Below are 16769 nucleotides of genomic sequence, written 5' to 3' on the forward strand. Positions count from 1 at the left end.
AAAACCTTTTACTTTTGTCTGAGCTAAGGGATGGATAAAAAATGCGTGCTTTCTTGAGAAAACCGAAGCAAGTAGGATTGTGCAAATTATGTTGGCGTGTTAGTGACGTGTAGATTTGATGCAGGGGCAGTGGGCAATTACTATTTTGGTTAGTGGCTTCTAGACGTTGAAAAAGGTGTTGAAAGAGAAGATAGGAATGGATGGATAGGGATGAACAGTGAAGGGAAAAGATCAACGATCGAGGATGAAGGATCAATGATTGTGTGTGTAGTGGGAAGGAGTAGAAGAAGAAGAAGTAGTTTGAGTTGAGTTCGCGGAAGCACCCTGAGCCTGTGTCAGTGTCTGCTATTACTATTGAGTATTGAGTAGTAAAGAGTAAAGAATGAAGAGGAACATGGTCAAAAAAATATCAGAACACCAACCCCTCTTACCTTTCTTCCCATTCCCATTCCCATTCCAACTCCCACATCGCTAACCCACCAACCCCTCCATTTCCATGACTCCTCTCAACCCCTTCATCCTCCTCCTCCTCTTCTGCTTCCTTTCTCTCCCATCCTCTTCCTTATCCGCCTGTCCCCTCAACTTCACCGTCCTCGGCACCACCAAGCCTTCCTCCTTTGACTCCTCCCGCTGCCAGGTCATCAGCCAGGCCCTCCGCCTCGTCCAGTCCGACTACCTTCGCCGCAGCGGCTTTTTCCTCGCGCCCTCCAACGCCTCCGACTCCTGCTGGCAAAGCTTCCAGTCCTACGTTAACCTCTTCGACCCCACCTACAACATTCGCTCGTCCTGTGGCTACCAAACCTCCTGGATCTCCCAGGGCTGCGTCAACGTCACCACCAGACAGGAGTTCGAAGCTCTGGTTCCTCAATCCGCTCTTCAGTCCGTAGGAAAAAACTGCAATCAATCGCTCGAGAATAATTCTCCCTGCGCCCTCTGCACCTCCTCCCTCTCCTCTATCCCGCACTTGGGACAGTCCGTCGGCAACCTCACCAGCTGCACTGACTACTCTTCTATCTACGCCGCCGCCTTCGCCAACTACCTCGGCCCCTCCGACCCCGGCACCGCCAAGTGCTTGTTCTCCCTCGAATTTCCCTCCGCCGGTTCCTCCGCCTCCAAAAGAAGAAAGCTTCTTTTTGGGCTTGTTTCTGTTGTCTGTGTCGTGGTTTTCTGCTTGCTGGCTTTCGGCTTTTGGGCTTATCGCAAGTTTGAAAAGAAGGTGGCTCGGGATATGGATGTTCGTGTTGTGGAAACCGGTTTCATTTCTGGGTTGGATTCCATGGACCAGAGCACCACCTTGATCAGGTTCACTTTCGATGATATTAAGAAGGCAACTAAGAATTTCTCCCGGGATAACATAGTTGGAAGAGGGGGTTACGGGAATGTGTACAAAGGGTTGCTTCCTGATGGGAGTGAGGTTGCGTTTAAGAGGTTCAAGAATTGTTCGGCTGCTGGTGACGCGAGCTTTACTCATGAGGTTGAGGTTATTGCTAGCGTGAGGCATGTTAACCTTGTTGCCCTGAGAGGTTATTGTTCTGTCACGACTCGTTTAGAAGGTTACCAGAGGATTATTGTTTGTGATATGGTGAAAAACGGGAGTCTCCACGACCATTTGTTTGGTTCCAATGGGGTGAAACTGAGTTGGCCAATTCGTCAGCAGATTGCTCTAGGCACCGCTAGAGGGCTGGCTTATTTGCATTATGGGGCTCAACCTGCAATTATTCATAGGGATATTAAAGCAAGTAATATACTTTTGGATGATAAGTTTGAAGCCAAGGTTGCTGATTTTGGACTGGCGAAGTTTAACCCTGAGGGGATGACGCATATGAGCACTAGGGTGGCTGGAACCATGGGGTATGTTGCTCCGGAATATGCTTTGTATGGACAGTTGACAGAGAGAAGTGATGTGTTCAGTTATGGGGTTGTGCTTCTTGAGCTTTTGAGTGGTAGGAAGGCGCTTCAGATGAACAATGATGGTCAACCATCTGCTTTAACCGATTGGGCTTGGTCATTAGTTAGAACCGGAAAGGCTTTGGATGTAATTGAAGATGGCATGCCACAACCTGGTTCACCACAAGTTCTCGAGAAGTATGTGTTAATTGCTGTGCTTTGCTCTCATCCACAGTTGTATGCTAGGCCAACAATGGATCAGGTTGTTAAAATGATGGAGACCGATGAATCAGTGCCCTCAATACCCGAACGCCCAATCCCTTTTGTCGCTGGGAGGCTCGATATTGACAGATCTGTGAGCAGTAGTGGCTCTGGTCAGCTCTCTAGTCCAACGGGTTATCAAACATATACTCTAGAAAGTGATAGCCAATTAACTAATTCTAGGGAAGAAAGAAGCTCCAGCTCCAGGGTTTTATGTACAGATTGAGATTTTTAGTGTCGGGATAAATTGTTTGTAGATTTAGATTATAGAATACTGTTTTGTTTCTTCAAGTGGTTTCTGTTACAAAGCCAAATTGGATGTACAAATTTTGGTTCTTGCTAGAGTTTGCATAATGGCATCAGAAGAGTATGATCAAGTTTAGGTGAATTAAGGGAATAACTGCTGTATCAGAAGCAACTTCCAATTCATTTTAAGTATGTTTTAGTGCAATAAGTGATGGCATTTTTAGCTGAGCTCAATTGGCACTTGTATTTCTCTGGCTGTGACACAACTTCTCAATATTAATGTTGAAGTAGAGGAGTATCATTACCGTTTGTTTTGTCAACTCAGTGGGAAAGCTGATGTAAGAGTGAAACAATCCAAAAAGAGAAGCTGGCATAAATCTCTCTCAAAAGCTAAGTGCACATGTTCCCTCCTGTCATGGGTTAATCAGGCTGCTTATGATTAGGAACATGTCAAAAAGGTTTGACTTTTATTTTCAGATATAATATTATTATGCTACCAAGCTGATAAAAAAAATTATTATCCTATCGAGCTGATAAAAAGAATTATTATGCTACTGAGCCTGAACTTCAATCATTATTCTAATAGAGTTGGCAATTATTAATGTGTCAGAGAAATGTGCAGATAGCTTAGGTTTGCAACACACAACTCATGCATTCTATGTTTTCTGTTGGCAGATGAACAAAATAAATGATTACAAATCTTTGAGATTTTATTGGACAAACTAGAGCTTTGGTTGTGATGTATTATTCTCTTTTTTTTCTTCTTTTTTTGATGGATGGTCCATTATTATGGAATAATTGACAATAACAAAACATCTAATTTTGTGGGCCCTGTGGCCGAATTTGTTGAACTATAAGAAAGTGAAGAGCATCATATTTTTGTTAAAGTAATGGCCTAATGGAGAACCGTTTTTCTTTCTTCAAATGACATCTTCACTGCTTTTTTCTTCTTGGTTCGCGGGAGAGGCTGCTGAGGGAATTCCGGAATACGAGATCTGGTGATCTTGCAATGCAGTGGTTTGAAGCTGAAAGGATGCTTTGACCTTTAAAAATTAAGCACCTCCCTCAGTAAAGGAATCAAGTACCATTAAATGAGCCTCATTCACCTGCAAAGAAATGTAACTGGCCCTTGTTCATGAACGATCGAGTTATTGAAGTATATAGCTTTTGAAATCATATAAGAATTTTGTGAAATATAAATGCTAAATATACATCATCATCATCCTATCTGTAAACAAAATATCTTACTGAGGATTTGATGGATGAATTAAGGGGCTCAAACTAGATTTGAGGTCTGGTTAAAGAATGAAATCTAGAGAATAATACAAGAAAGCTTTTAAAACTCATACAGGGAGGTTTGAACATTTGGGTTATGCCATTTGGCCTAATCAATGCCCTTGCTTCATTCCGGGCATTAATGAATTATGTTTTCCACCCATTCTTGAGAAGGTTTCTCATCATATTTTCTTACGACATTCTTGTTTACAGCCCTACACTTGAGGATTGTGTGGTGCATCTCAAGATTATTTTCTGTTATTGTGAACCAGAAATTGTATCTAAAAAGGAGTAAATGTTATTTTGCTACATTCGAGTTGGAATATCTTAGTCACTTCACTTCGTAACTAAGATTAAGGTAGCACGACCTTTAAATACCAAGAAGTTTCTGGGGGTTTTGGTTCTGACTTGATATTACAGACGCTTTGTCAACGACTTTGGCAAAATCACAAAAACATTGACTGATATGTTAAAGAGAGATAGTTTTCAGTGGTAAGAAAAACAAAGCATTTTCAACCTGACATAAGCGTCAAAACCAGGCCATGCAAGCTCAAGCCATCATTCTATCGATGAGTTTGGAGATGAGATTGTGGCCCCTAGCAATAGCTTGTTAGAACCACGCAGATTTCATCATAACCCACAACCTATAGTCACCCTGCCACCAGCCACATCCCTAGTCTTACCCTCTGCCCAACCTCCTTAGCCATACTTCAACACGTTCTTGAACTCATTGATCAATAGTATGCACCATAATTTGTAGAGCTCGCGACATTAAGAAAGGAACAACAATCGAACTTCAACACAATCATCGACACTCTCCATACCCTTACCACACAGTTATTCCCTCAACCAACACCTTCACCACAACCTCAATCGGAACCTCAACCTCTACCTCCACCAACCCAACCTCAACCTCCATCACTGCCACCACCTCCCACCGGGTAGTGATGTCTTTCCTTTTCAACTTTTTTGGTGTTTATCAAATAAGGGGAGAAAAGAATATGCTAAACCTTTTTGGGTAAATAAGTCAAGGGAAGTTCATTTGTTAAAGTCAGCACTTACAATAATTTATTCTTTCATTTAATTTTTGTTTCATTTTATTAAAAAAAGATGTTTGACTGTTGTTTCAGATTTTTTAGGAAGTTGTTAAACATGGAATCATTTCCCATGTATTTCTATTTTCCTACTTTGTGCAGTTTGAACTTTTGGTGTATTTAAGTGCTCATCAATTCAATAAAAGTGTAGCTTTTATTCGGAAAACCTCCAACAAATTGGTATCAGAGCTCTCTTCTTGAGGGACATGTGAAAAATCATTTTTTACCTCTATGGATTCAGAAACACCATACACAGCACTGGCATCACCCATTTTTGATGGTGAAGGCTATCATGTCTGGGCAACAAGGATGGAGGCTCATCTTAAGGCAAATGATCTTTGGGAAGCTGTGGAGGAGGACTATGAAGTTCTTCCATTACCTACAAACCCAACAGTGGCATAGATCAAAACTCATAAGGAGAGAAAATCAAGAAAATCGAAGGCACGAGCTTCATTATTTGTTGTCGTCTCTCCTGAAATCTTTCTTAGAATCATGACGATAAAATCAGTTTTTGATGTCTGGAATCTCTTAAAAAAGGAGTATGAAGACGATGAAAGGATTAAAGGAATGACAATTGTAAATCTTATTAGGGAGTTTGAATCCCAGAAGATGGATGAATCTGAGACAGTGAAGGAGTACTTTGACAAATTATTCAAAATCGTAAACAAAGGGAGATTACTTGGTTTTGAATTTCCTGATTCCATATTAGTACAAAAATTTCTTGTAACTATTCCTAAACGGTTTGAAGCTACCATTACTTCCTTGGAAAACTCCAAAAATCTGTCCAATATTAGTTTGGCAGAATTGCTAAATGCGTTGCAGAATTTCTAGGAATGGAAATAAATCAGAAAAATGGAGAAATATTCATCTGTTAAAAGAAGTATATTAAAAAAATTCTAAAAAAATATAAGATGTATGAATGCAAGAGCGTAGATACTCCAATGTGCTAGAAGGAGAAGTTGAGCAAAAAGGATGAAGCCGAACCAGTTGATGAAACTTTTTATAGAAGTCTACTTGGTTGCTTAATGTACTTCACAACTAATAGACCTGATATCTTACATTCTGTAAGTCTATTATCTAGATTTACAAATTGTGGAACTGAGACACATCTTATTGCTGCAAAAAGAGTTATGAGGTATGTGAAAGGAACATTAAATTTTGGAATCAAATTCTAAGCAAGTCAGAATGATACACTACAAGGATATTCTGACAATGACTATGGAGGTTCACTGGATGATTTGAAGAGCACTTCAAGCTACTGTTTCTTGTTTGGATCATGTGTGTACTCATGGTGTTGTAAAAAGAAAAATATTGTAGTACAATGTACATCAGAAGCTGAATTTATTGCAGCCAACGCTGCTGTAAATCAAGCCTTGTGGTTAAGAAAGATTTTGGTCGATTTAAATATGAAGCAAGAAAGATGCACTGAATTATTTATTGACAATCAAGCTGCTATTTCTATTTCAAGCAATCTTGTTTTTCATGGAAAAACCAATCATTTCAATATCAAATGATTCTTTCTCAGATAAGTGCAAAAAGAAGGTTCAATTAGCTTGACTTATTGAAAATTTGAATTGCAACTTGTTGATATATTTACCAAGCCTTTACCAAAAAGAAAGTTTGAATTTCTTAGAGAAAAACTTAGAGTTTCCAGCAACCAAAGTAAGGAGGGGTGTTAAAGTTCTACTTCAATTGCATCAGTTACAACAATTTATTCTTTCATTTAATTTTTGTTTTATTTTTTTAAAAAAGATGTTTGATTGTTTCAAACAGCTTGGTCAATTTCAGATGTTTTAGGAAGTTGTTAAACACGGAATCGTGTCCCATGTATTCCTATTTCCTTGCTTTGTGCAGTTTGAACTTTTGTTGTATTTAAAGTGCTCATCAATTCAATAAAAGTGTAGCTTTTACTCAGAAAACGTCCAACATCATTTAGTTATTGAGATAAAACAAAATTCTTACATTCATCATCATTTATGTTTTGTATTTCTTTTTTTTGCTTTGATTTTTTTATATAACATTCTGATTCATTGTGTTTAACGATAATATGCTTTGAATATGATATGTTGGGCTAAAATTCTCTGGTACTTTACATATATTGATTTATGACTTGGAGAAGTCATTCTTTTAATCATAATAACTTTGATGCATTGCATTTACGATATTAACTTTGATACATTACATTTGCAATATTTACTCTGATATCTATAAATTGCACATACTTTATTATAACATGCACTATGATATCGTGAAATGTCTTTGATGTTTTGATATCTTATGTTGTTTATATTGCTCTGGTAAAGTAATTCAATGAACTCTTTACCATATGTTCTGATTTCATGAAATGAAATTTAAAAAAACATTTTGCTTTGATATACTTCCTTGAAAAATCTTTCAGAAAAAGATAGTTAAACGATTAGCATGATTAAACTTAACATAGTGATAGTTGGGATGACCTGACTGCACATGAAAAAGAGATGGAGACTCTATAATGTGTAGAATGGTGGAGATTAGAAAGACCACGAGACTCACATTCTTTTCGATCATCTATCTCGTACTTTGTTCTTGTAAACAAAGAGAATATTTGGTAAGGAAAATACATAGTCAAGAGAACATGGTAAACAATGAATGGATAATAAGTTAAAAGATGACCTAGGGACATAACAAACATTATCAATGCTCCTAAACTTCAAAACATGTGTCACATGAATAAAAAATTTGTTTAAAAGAAGAGTGAAATGTACCATTGAAAATAATATATAATTAAACATTAATATCAATCACCTTTTGAATAATATGATTAAGATACCCTTAAACCAAAATTTTAATATTTAATGCCCAAGTTGCATTATTAATGTTATTTAACTTTTCAATAAACAAATACATACTAACATAGCTAGTATACATGAACAAACAAAAAACGACGAAATTTTTTCAACATATAATATCAAATTTAAAGTAATATTTTATCCTTTGAAATATATAACTCAATTTAATATATTTATATCTAACATTTAAAAATATCACTTTAAATTTATAATATTTAATTATTTAATTAAATTAAAATCTGAGTTTAGATTCATAACGTCAATGATATAAGTGCAAAATCAGTTATATTGCAGTACATATTAAATCTAATATAGCAACTAAAATCTGCAATATATATTAAAACTAATATAGCAACTAAAATTTGAACATTCTGCAATTCAATAATGTATTATTCTTTCTCCCTATCACGTTTACCCTTAAAACATCCAATCTCTTTCATACCTGGCTTAACATTTTTTGCTACTTTGTTGTCCTTTCTGGGATATTTTTATGTTTTGGCTATGCCAGCTTTGGCAATAAATTGAAAAGGAGGCTCATCATCCTCATCTTTATCTTGGATGTAATATTAATGATATGAGATTCATAATCTTTTGAAATCAAAGAGATTAGATATATATATATATATATATATATATATATATATATATATATATATATATATATTGTTTTCTTTTTTCTGATATTAAATAATTTAGTGGAATTCAAATTAAAATATCATTTTATTAATATAAAAATTCATCAAACAAATCTTAAAAATTTATTATATCTAGGTCGGTGTGCTATATGAAAAACCATAATATCTGTAAGAAAATCTCCAACGTGGGCGGGCCTAGGGCGTCTTTATCTTATCTTACGATTAAATAATATATTAGGTTTGCGTGGGTGAATTTTGTATGTATATAAAAAAAAATTAAATGTATTTAGAAAAAATTACATTAAATTTATGCATAGATATTTCTGGAATTTTTTTAAAATAAAAATTTTAATTTATACATTAGATAAAATTTTAGTTTATTAAAAAATCATTTAACTCTTTTTTCTAAAATTCGTTTCAGAAAACTTTTTAAAAAAAAGAAATTAACCGCAAAAATAAGCAATTTGTGGCTGCTGGGATTCGAGCCCAGGTCTCCACGGCCACAACGTGGAATTCTCACCACTAAACTACAGCCACTACAGATGTTACGAAAAGCTTACACTTAACTTTTGTCTGAATTCCACAAACATAACCGTTAATGACAGACCAAATACTCATAAAGGCCATCTAATTTTTACGAAGTTATATAATGATAAATAATACTATTTCGTATTTTTTTAAATACTATTTTGAAAAAATATTAATAGTGACGAACTAATTATACTATCAATTCGAAACAGGGTATCATAATCCTGAATTTTATGAACATCGTCAGAGAAGGACAAATATAATTATATTTTTTTCATAGGAACACAGTCAAGGAATGACTAACAAGAAATCACTTCATAGATTTTTTAAGTTCTTAATCAAAATCTATACAATATTATTTTTGTGAAAAATGTCATACATCATCACAGAACAGACTATTTTTTTTGTCATATGCTGTTAAATCTATTTGAATAAAGCTGTGTACAGAAGCAAGAACAAAACAAAATGCCCCATTCCGAAACATTATCATCATCATACTAATCTAAACCAAGGAAACTCAATTTAGGTCTCAAGAGTGAGTTTTCCAGATACCTTTTGAGGGTGTGGATTGTGTTATTTTTACAACTCTCTGTCTTGGTTGTTGCGTATTCTTTGTCAGCTTTTCTTCAGGGTTGTCATTTGCCTTCACCACATCAACTTTCACTATGTGATGATCTGAAGTCCCTTTGGAAGAAAGGACTAAATAGGAACCAGGAACAAACTTGTATGGAGAATTTGATGATGATAATATGTAATCTACCCTAGTTCCATACTTACATGTGCCTTGAACACCTGCATAATATTTCCAATTTTAGTGATCATAGTCATAACAGTAATAAATAAACATGTTTATTAGAGTTTGAAAATTTGTGTTTGTACTTTGGCCCTTGGCAATCATGACAACAGACTCGCATTCCCCTGCATAATCCTTTGCATCAGTGTAGTCTTTACTCTTGAGATATTTCATCACTTCAACCTTTGGTGTTGGCTTTCCAATCTCTTCATAGTACTGGACCCAGCAAAAAATTTCATTTCTACTTTTGTTACTTTTAAGATTGAGACCAAAAAGCAACAGAATAATAGAGGTACTACTTTACTGGCATGCATACCTTCACAATATCTGTCCATCTCTCTTGGGAGTAATCTGATTCATCCAGTGAATTAAGGCCTCCAGCTAAGATGTGAGGCTCATCACTGGATTGAATTATTGCATTTACCTGCTTCATTCGCCAATTCTCATCAAGATGATCAAGATGGGTACAGTAGAAGTTAAGCTCACCTACTTGAGGCACATCGATTGTGGCCTTCAAAACATTCCTGTGGATCAAATGTTAATTAATTAATCATAACTTTTTGGATGTCATGCTCATCCTTGTTGTTAAGTCATTCTCTAACCACTATGCTTTCACTCTCTAGAATGCTTCAATCCTTCTAACTAGGTTGCTTTCTGGGGTTGGAATTTGGATTTCCACAATCATTTTTCAATAGATGCGCACTAGCGATAGATTATGCCTTAGGAGGAAAGTAACAAATTTCTCAATATAATTATGATGAAACTTGAGCAACAAAAGTATATATTCTGACTGTTCTCCCAGCCCAGACAAACAGTACTTCATTTGCATCACACAGATTTGTTCCATACCAAACTTGAATTATTTTATGCTGCACACCGTACAAGTTTCATTCTTCAAAAACAAAAACCAGATAGAGTTGCCTTTTAGAGGAGTTGTTTACAGTATTCAAGGAAATAAGCCACCATTTGAATTTGGAGAATCTGACAGTTTATATAAAACAAGAAGAAAAAGCTGAAAGTGGTGTTCCTTGGTTGGAATATTCCATGATCACTAAATTATGCATCTATAAACTTGTAAAAAAATACGATTGAGGTTGAAAATAAAATATGAGTGTGAAGGGAACATGGTTGAACGGTGACAACAGAGAATCCCAATAAGGAGTAGGTGGGGATGAATCCTGCATCGCTGCCTACAGCTATTACAGTTGGCATGTCATGCATTTTGATCATTGCCGTTGCCACGTAGAAGAAAACAAGGAAAGAATCTAAGAGCAGTTTAAGAATTGATGTTAACGCTAAACTTTTTGCGTAAAGCTAAATGGGAAAGGTCGATCATTGCTTAAGCATTGGTTTGAAAGAGTGAATAGTCAGTGAATGAGAAAATCTTCTAGGTGGCTTTAAGAAACTTCCCATGTGTTAGTTTAAGAATTCTCTTTTGGTTCAAAAGTGATAGAATTATTGGTCACTTTATGAACAGAAAAGTGATTATCTTTCCATTTTTTTTTGCAGTGACAAGTTCCAAGAAGCTTCTTCGAAATACATACAAGGGCAGAAAACCAAAAAGTGTCTTAACTTTACTCCTTTTTCTTTAAAAAAATATTTTGGAGTCGTTACATTACTATATAAAAAATGAAAGGAAATACCTGCTACATGTATTTATTTAATGATAAAATAATAAACGCATTTTAATAAGGGTAGCAGGAAATGTACTGTTAGAATTAAGTGTAGAAATCAATTATTTTAAAATAAGTTAATTCTCGTGTTTAAATAGGTAATCAAAGATAAAATACAATGAAATGTAATAAATAAAAGAATTTATTTATAGATTTAAAACAATTATTAAAAAAAATCATCAAACTAGTTTAATTGAGATGACAGTTTACCAATGGAAGAACTAAATTAAAATAAGTAAATAATCTGAAGTTCCATTGGAGTTTGGTTTGAAGAATCAAAACTACTGTGCATTCATTTTCCATTTCAGTTCTGTTCCATTCCAGTGACACAAAAAGCTTAACATAAACAAAAGAAACTGCAGAAACAGAAACGGTGAAGAAGTGCAGCATTATAATGAAAAGTTAGTTAAAAAAACTGACCTGAAATCAGTGTGATCGAAGATTTGGTGAGAGACGCAGCGTTTGATGGGCCATTTGGACAAGACAGCATTGCCGTACTCAGGTGCCCAACTTTCGGCGAAGACGTAGTTCATTCCCAACGCCGCAGCCAAATCAGACAAAGGCTTCATCCCATTCTCTTCCTCAGCCTTCACATCTTGCAGACCCAAAACATCTGCGTCCACTTCCTTCAGAACCTCAACAACTGTTCTGTTACTCATGTGGGCCCCACCTCCCCCTACCGACCACGCCTTCAGCCCTTCCTTGTCGTGTTCCGAGAAGCTCGATTGTCGGCTTCGCAGCAGCGAAATCTCGTTGTCTGGTAAATTTATGGAAACCCTCATCTTCTGTCTGCTACCAACGTTCTCCTCTGCTCTGCTCTTCACTGATTGTGACTGCGATGGCGAATGTTTCAATATGCTTCTGGGCCGCGAATTCGCCTTCGAAGCGACGCCGTTTTGCTCCCCCAACTCGCGTGCAGCTTTCGGGAGCGCCGGGGCCATGGAGAACAGCGCGGCGTTGAATGTAGCGATCCGGATTGGCTTCGGAGTACCCAATTGCGCGTTAGGATGAACAGCCGCGGAAAGGTTTGGGCTTGGCTCGGTTTGGGCCTTTGGGGCGTTCTTTCCGAGCTTGCTGATCACTACTACTTTGGGCTTCGAACGGCGGCGAATTGGCCACCGGAGACGGCGGAGGAGGCGGCGGATGTTCTTGTTGAGGAGCTTGAGCATAGTGGAGAAGCCGGTCTGTGAAAAAAGAGGATCTTCCTTTGGAGAAATCATAAGATGTGGAGTTAATTAATTGCAGAGTTGTGACTTTTAACTCTGTCAGCCGATTACGTTTGGCGAGACATGCATTTTGTGTGAGAATGGAAGGACTGGTTGGATAATATACAGTGACTTGGAAGGAAAAACGAAGAAACAAAAACTAAGTATATAAATAAATATTTAAATGGATTAGATTAGGAACTAGTCGAAGGCTTGCTTTGCTTTCTGTTCAGAATTGAGTAGAAAAGGGGAAGAAGTCTTCAAGGAAATGGGTTGGTGCCATTTGGCATTTACGAATAAAAGCTTAGAAAAATGGAACCGTTATTTGGAAATGATGCCATAATTCAACAGAGAGACAAGAAAAAAGAGAAACAAGAAGATGCCTATGGGTATGCTATGGTGAGTGTGATGCTCATCCCCAACTGCTACCAAAAAAGAAAATATTATTGGTATGCTTTTAGTTGTGTAGTGGACACAACACACGCAAAGGTAATAATATCGTTTAGAGGCCATGTAAAACTTGCTGATGGAGTTTAAACTCGTTCATTTTTATAAATCATTCTCAATAGAGAAAAGTCGATCTGAGTATAAGCATTACATTGCCAAGTTCACAGCATCGTGATAACTTACAAGGCAGGTATGGTTTTCATATTTTTAATGTTTTTCATGTTTGACTAAGACAGAGAAGTAAGTGAAATAAGTGAAGGAAAAGAATACTAAATGGTAATAATGAAAGTGAATTAAATGAAGAAAGAAGTGGAGGTGGTGAGGGTGAGGGTGGACATGGAAGTGGGATTCTTATTTGGAACTCCACGTCACAGGAAACCCGGCGTACCCATCTCCCACGAACCTAACCTTCCCTTAACCATTACCATTTTACAAAATAATCTAAAGAGTAAAGACTGGAGTTCTGACTGTTGACTCTGACTCACTGCATAAGATGTGAGAAAAATAATCAGATACAATACAATAGAGTGTGAGCTGGACTGGGGTCCTTAAATCAAACAGCTTAAGAGCACAAATCAAGGTGGAATACCATACCAGGGGTCCTTCCACACAGTTTTCATCCATTTCTTTACAAACACCACAATGAAAATATTGTTTCATATATATATTTGGTTCCTCTTGCCTAGAAAAAATGATTTTCTGTGAACGATATTGATTATGTGTACAGGTCCACCAATTTTGCGGAGGGACATGAAATGGTAATGTGGTATGTGAAAACAATAGAAGATGGAAATGGAATGTGCCTGAATATATTATTTATAGAAAACAATATAGTAAAACATGGAAGGTCTGTTTCACAGTGTACCCTACAGGCTTAATGCTCAACAGTTACACTGGCATAAGAATATATGCGTTTGCCATATAATGTAAAACTAATCATCACGTATAGTCACTTTCTGAAGGAAAAGAAGCACCAGAACAAGAATTCTGAAAGAGAAAGCCAGAGTAAAACTACCATATTTGTTATTGCAATATTGATTTGCTTTAATAACTTGTAAAATAGGTTGAGTTAGGTAATAATAATAACAATAATAATATTTTTGTAACATTATACGTATTGGAATTAGACCAAAATCAGTGATTAACGATAAATTGAAGTAGATTTTACAGTTTTTCATTAAGTATGGGGGATTTTAGTTTAGCATAGCTGATTTGTATACTTCCAAAATCTACTTACATGGATATTAAAAAAAATTACCAGAAGATAAATGGTGTGTTTTGAAGAATTCATGCTTTAAATTACATGTTTTTAAGAGAACTAATAATGCGACTCCGTAATGATTGGTTTTACCTATGAGGCTTAATTAGACATTTTAAATAAATTTAGGTATTTTAAATTTATTTCTTGTTTATTTTTTATTAAATATTCAAAATTTTATATGTAAGTAAAGTTTTTACATTTACCATATTAGATGTACATGAATACTTTTTTAATATTGTAGATGCAAGATAAAAATTTTAAAGCGTATACTCAACTAAGACTGATGCAGATTTGGCTATATTTATTTAATTAAAATTCAATAATCTATTATTCATTACCTAAAAGTTGTAATAAAGTTTATCATAATCATTTTCAATTTATTTGACTACGTCAAATTTATTATATGAATTTTCAAATAACAAAAATTTACTAAATAAAGTTTATAGTGACTTGGTGGGTGTTTTAGAGTTGATAGGTGTTTTAAAATAATGAAATTAAATGTTTTAAAGTTAAAATAATTCAATAAAATAAATAAAAAAATTTAAATTCGTCTCATTACTTAAAGACACAAATCATCTCTCTAAAACTCTTTCTCTACACTTCTTCTTGCTTCTCTTTAAAAATTCTAACTTCTCGATCTTCTGTTTAACGATCAGGAAGTTCCTAGGAATTCACGATAGAGTAATCTTTACTTTTATCCGATCAATTTTTAGTATAAAACAAGTAAGTTTCGATTCTTTTTTCTTTCATTTCTAATATGAAATCACACGTAGCGATCTTTCATCACATGTGTTTTAAGGTTTTTTATCTTAGTTCCTTGGTAATCTAAGGTACTATAGGACTCATTCCATTTCCACTTTGGTGTTTTGTAGGTGTTTTTAGAGTTCCTTGTGTTTCAAGAAATCGGTGAGGCATTTTTAGAGTTGTGACAACTTTCTTTTAAGGTAAGGGAGACTAGTCCTTTCTTTAGATTATGTATGTTGTGTATGTTTAATATATTCATGAGTGGTAAGATGATTTAAATGAAATTGTGAAAATTGTTCTAATATTTATTGTGTGTGAAAGATGATTATTGATAATATGATGCTTGGATGTTTGGTAATGTGTGATTTTAATATTGTTGTTGTCATAATGGTATGTAAATAAGTGATATTAGATTATTGGAATTGGATGATAAGTTAAGGAGTAAGGTGTTGTCAAATTCATAGGTATTTGTAATTGAAAATGGTTGGTTTAAGCAATCTGGTTTTTCATCGTTGGTTTGGTGGTATTTGAGACTTGTAAGATAGCTAGAATCTTAAATAGGAATAGATGGTATTCTTTTGGTTGGGTTTTGTGTGGTTTTAAACACAAATGGGAGGTTCGAGTAGTAAAATTTTGAAGTAAGGGGTTGGGACTGATTTGGAAAGTTTAGAGTCTATGTTTGAGTCAATTATGACTTGTTCTCACTATTGGTTTAATGAAATTAGTATTATAGGTAGGAGGTTTGAGTTTGGGTGAGTTTAAAGTAGTCCAGTTGGGTTTGAGGTAGTTAATTGAAGTTAGAGAAGTGTTTTCATATGTCTCTTAGTGCTTAGGAGGTATTACGAGTTAATTAAACTTCTTTAGAGGGTAGAAAAGGTCAAAATAGAAGTGTAGTATGTTCTGAGGTGTCGTTGAGGGCCCTTGAGCACCTTTTTTGCGTAAGCTTTGGACTTGAGCGTCCCTAGACGACCTTTTTCCGAGAAGAATTTGCTCGAGCGCCCCAGGCGCCCCATTCTAGTGAGTTTGGTGCTTAGGTGCCCTTTTTTCAAGCATTGAGCATTCCTTAGCCAATTTCTGAGTTTTTCAATTTTTGTTTGTCCTGTGTTTTCCTATGTACTGTTTTTGAATCCTTGACTTATGAGTAATGGTTTTATGTGTGTTCTGTGATGATACATGAGGTTGTATATATATTTATATATTTGAATGGAAAAGTTATGGAAATGAGTTCCAAAGAGTACTTTTTGTTGGATGTTTCAAGTATTGTTAGAATAAATGCAGGTAGCTCAGTCTTGGGAGTTATCCTAACACTCTAGTGGTCATTCATTCTCAAGTAGAGAGGATTGAAACATGTGGTGAGAGTAGTAGGAGGTCTTAGTCTAGGTGCTTACAGTATGACCTAAGACGAGGTACAAACTAATCTTGTGAGTGTGGTAGGGTGAAAGTCATTGAAAATGGTTTTGCAAAGCAGTAGACGCCACCTAAAGTGCACAACTTGTCATAGCTCAACGTTCATGCTAAATCTGGATAGTCTAGTCTAGGTCTTGCATGTTAAGATGTTTGGTTTGATTCATGTTATATATGATTTATGTATGCAATGTTTTAACTTTAATATGAATTGTTTTGTATCTAGCTTACCATTTTTCCTTGTATTTCATTGATATGTCTTAGTGTTTTGTTCGTCTTGGCTATGATCATCATGTGAGTGTGAGCAGAGAGTGATGAGGTGACGGTGGAACAAGTTTTGGAGGGAGGCTCTACAAATGTTTAGTTATCTTTAGTTAGCTGCTAGGTATATAGTTTTGTTTAGTTGGTTTGTATATAAAGTTTCTTTATGGTTATTTAAAGGATTGTAAATAACTTGATATTTTTATCTATCGACTGATCTACATTAT

The 16769-nt window shown here is 35.5% G+C and overlaps 2 protein-coding genes and 1 non-coding gene across 3 annotated transcripts; 1 reads left to right on the forward strand and 2 right to left on the reverse strand.

Annotated features, from left to right (window-relative positions):
* The first annotated feature begins 210 nt into the window (after positions 1–210).
* Positions 211–2948, forward strand: LOC124846698 (putative LRR receptor-like serine/threonine-protein kinase RKF3). The gene has a single exon (XM_047324021.2). The coding sequence runs from the start codon at positions 497–499 to the stop codon at positions 2372–2374; it is 1878 nt and encodes a 625-aa protein (XP_047179977.1). The 5' UTR covers positions 211–496; the 3' UTR covers positions 2375–2948.
* A 5743-nt stretch (positions 2949–8691) lies between these two features.
* TRNAH-GUG (transfer RNA histidin (anticodon GUG)) lies at positions 8692–8763 on the reverse strand. Its single transcript has one exon. It is a non-coding gene; the product is annotated as a tRNA-His (tRNA).
* Positions 8764–9050: 287 nt separating this feature from the next.
* LOC124846703 (uncharacterized) lies at positions 9051–13620 on the reverse strand. Its single transcript, XM_047324032.2, has 5 exons — positions 13467–13620; positions 11641–13356; positions 9864–10071; positions 9634–9763; positions 9051–9546 (listed from the first exon to the last, which is right to left on the reverse strand). The coding sequence occupies exons 2-5, from the start codon at positions 12438–12440 to the stop codon at positions 9284–9286; spliced, it is 1401 nt and encodes a 466-aa protein (XP_047179988.1). The 5' UTR covers positions 12441–13356; positions 13467–13620; the 3' UTR covers positions 9051–9283.
* Positions 13621–16769: the final 3149 nt, after the last annotated feature.

Source organism: Vigna umbellata, chromosome 8 (genome assembly GCF_029865625.1).
Source record: "Vigna umbellata cultivar VRB3 chromosome 8, Vumbellata_1.0, whole genome shotgun sequence".
Classification (NCBI taxonomy): Eukaryota; Viridiplantae; Streptophyta; class Magnoliopsida; order Fabales; family Fabaceae; genus Vigna; species Vigna umbellata.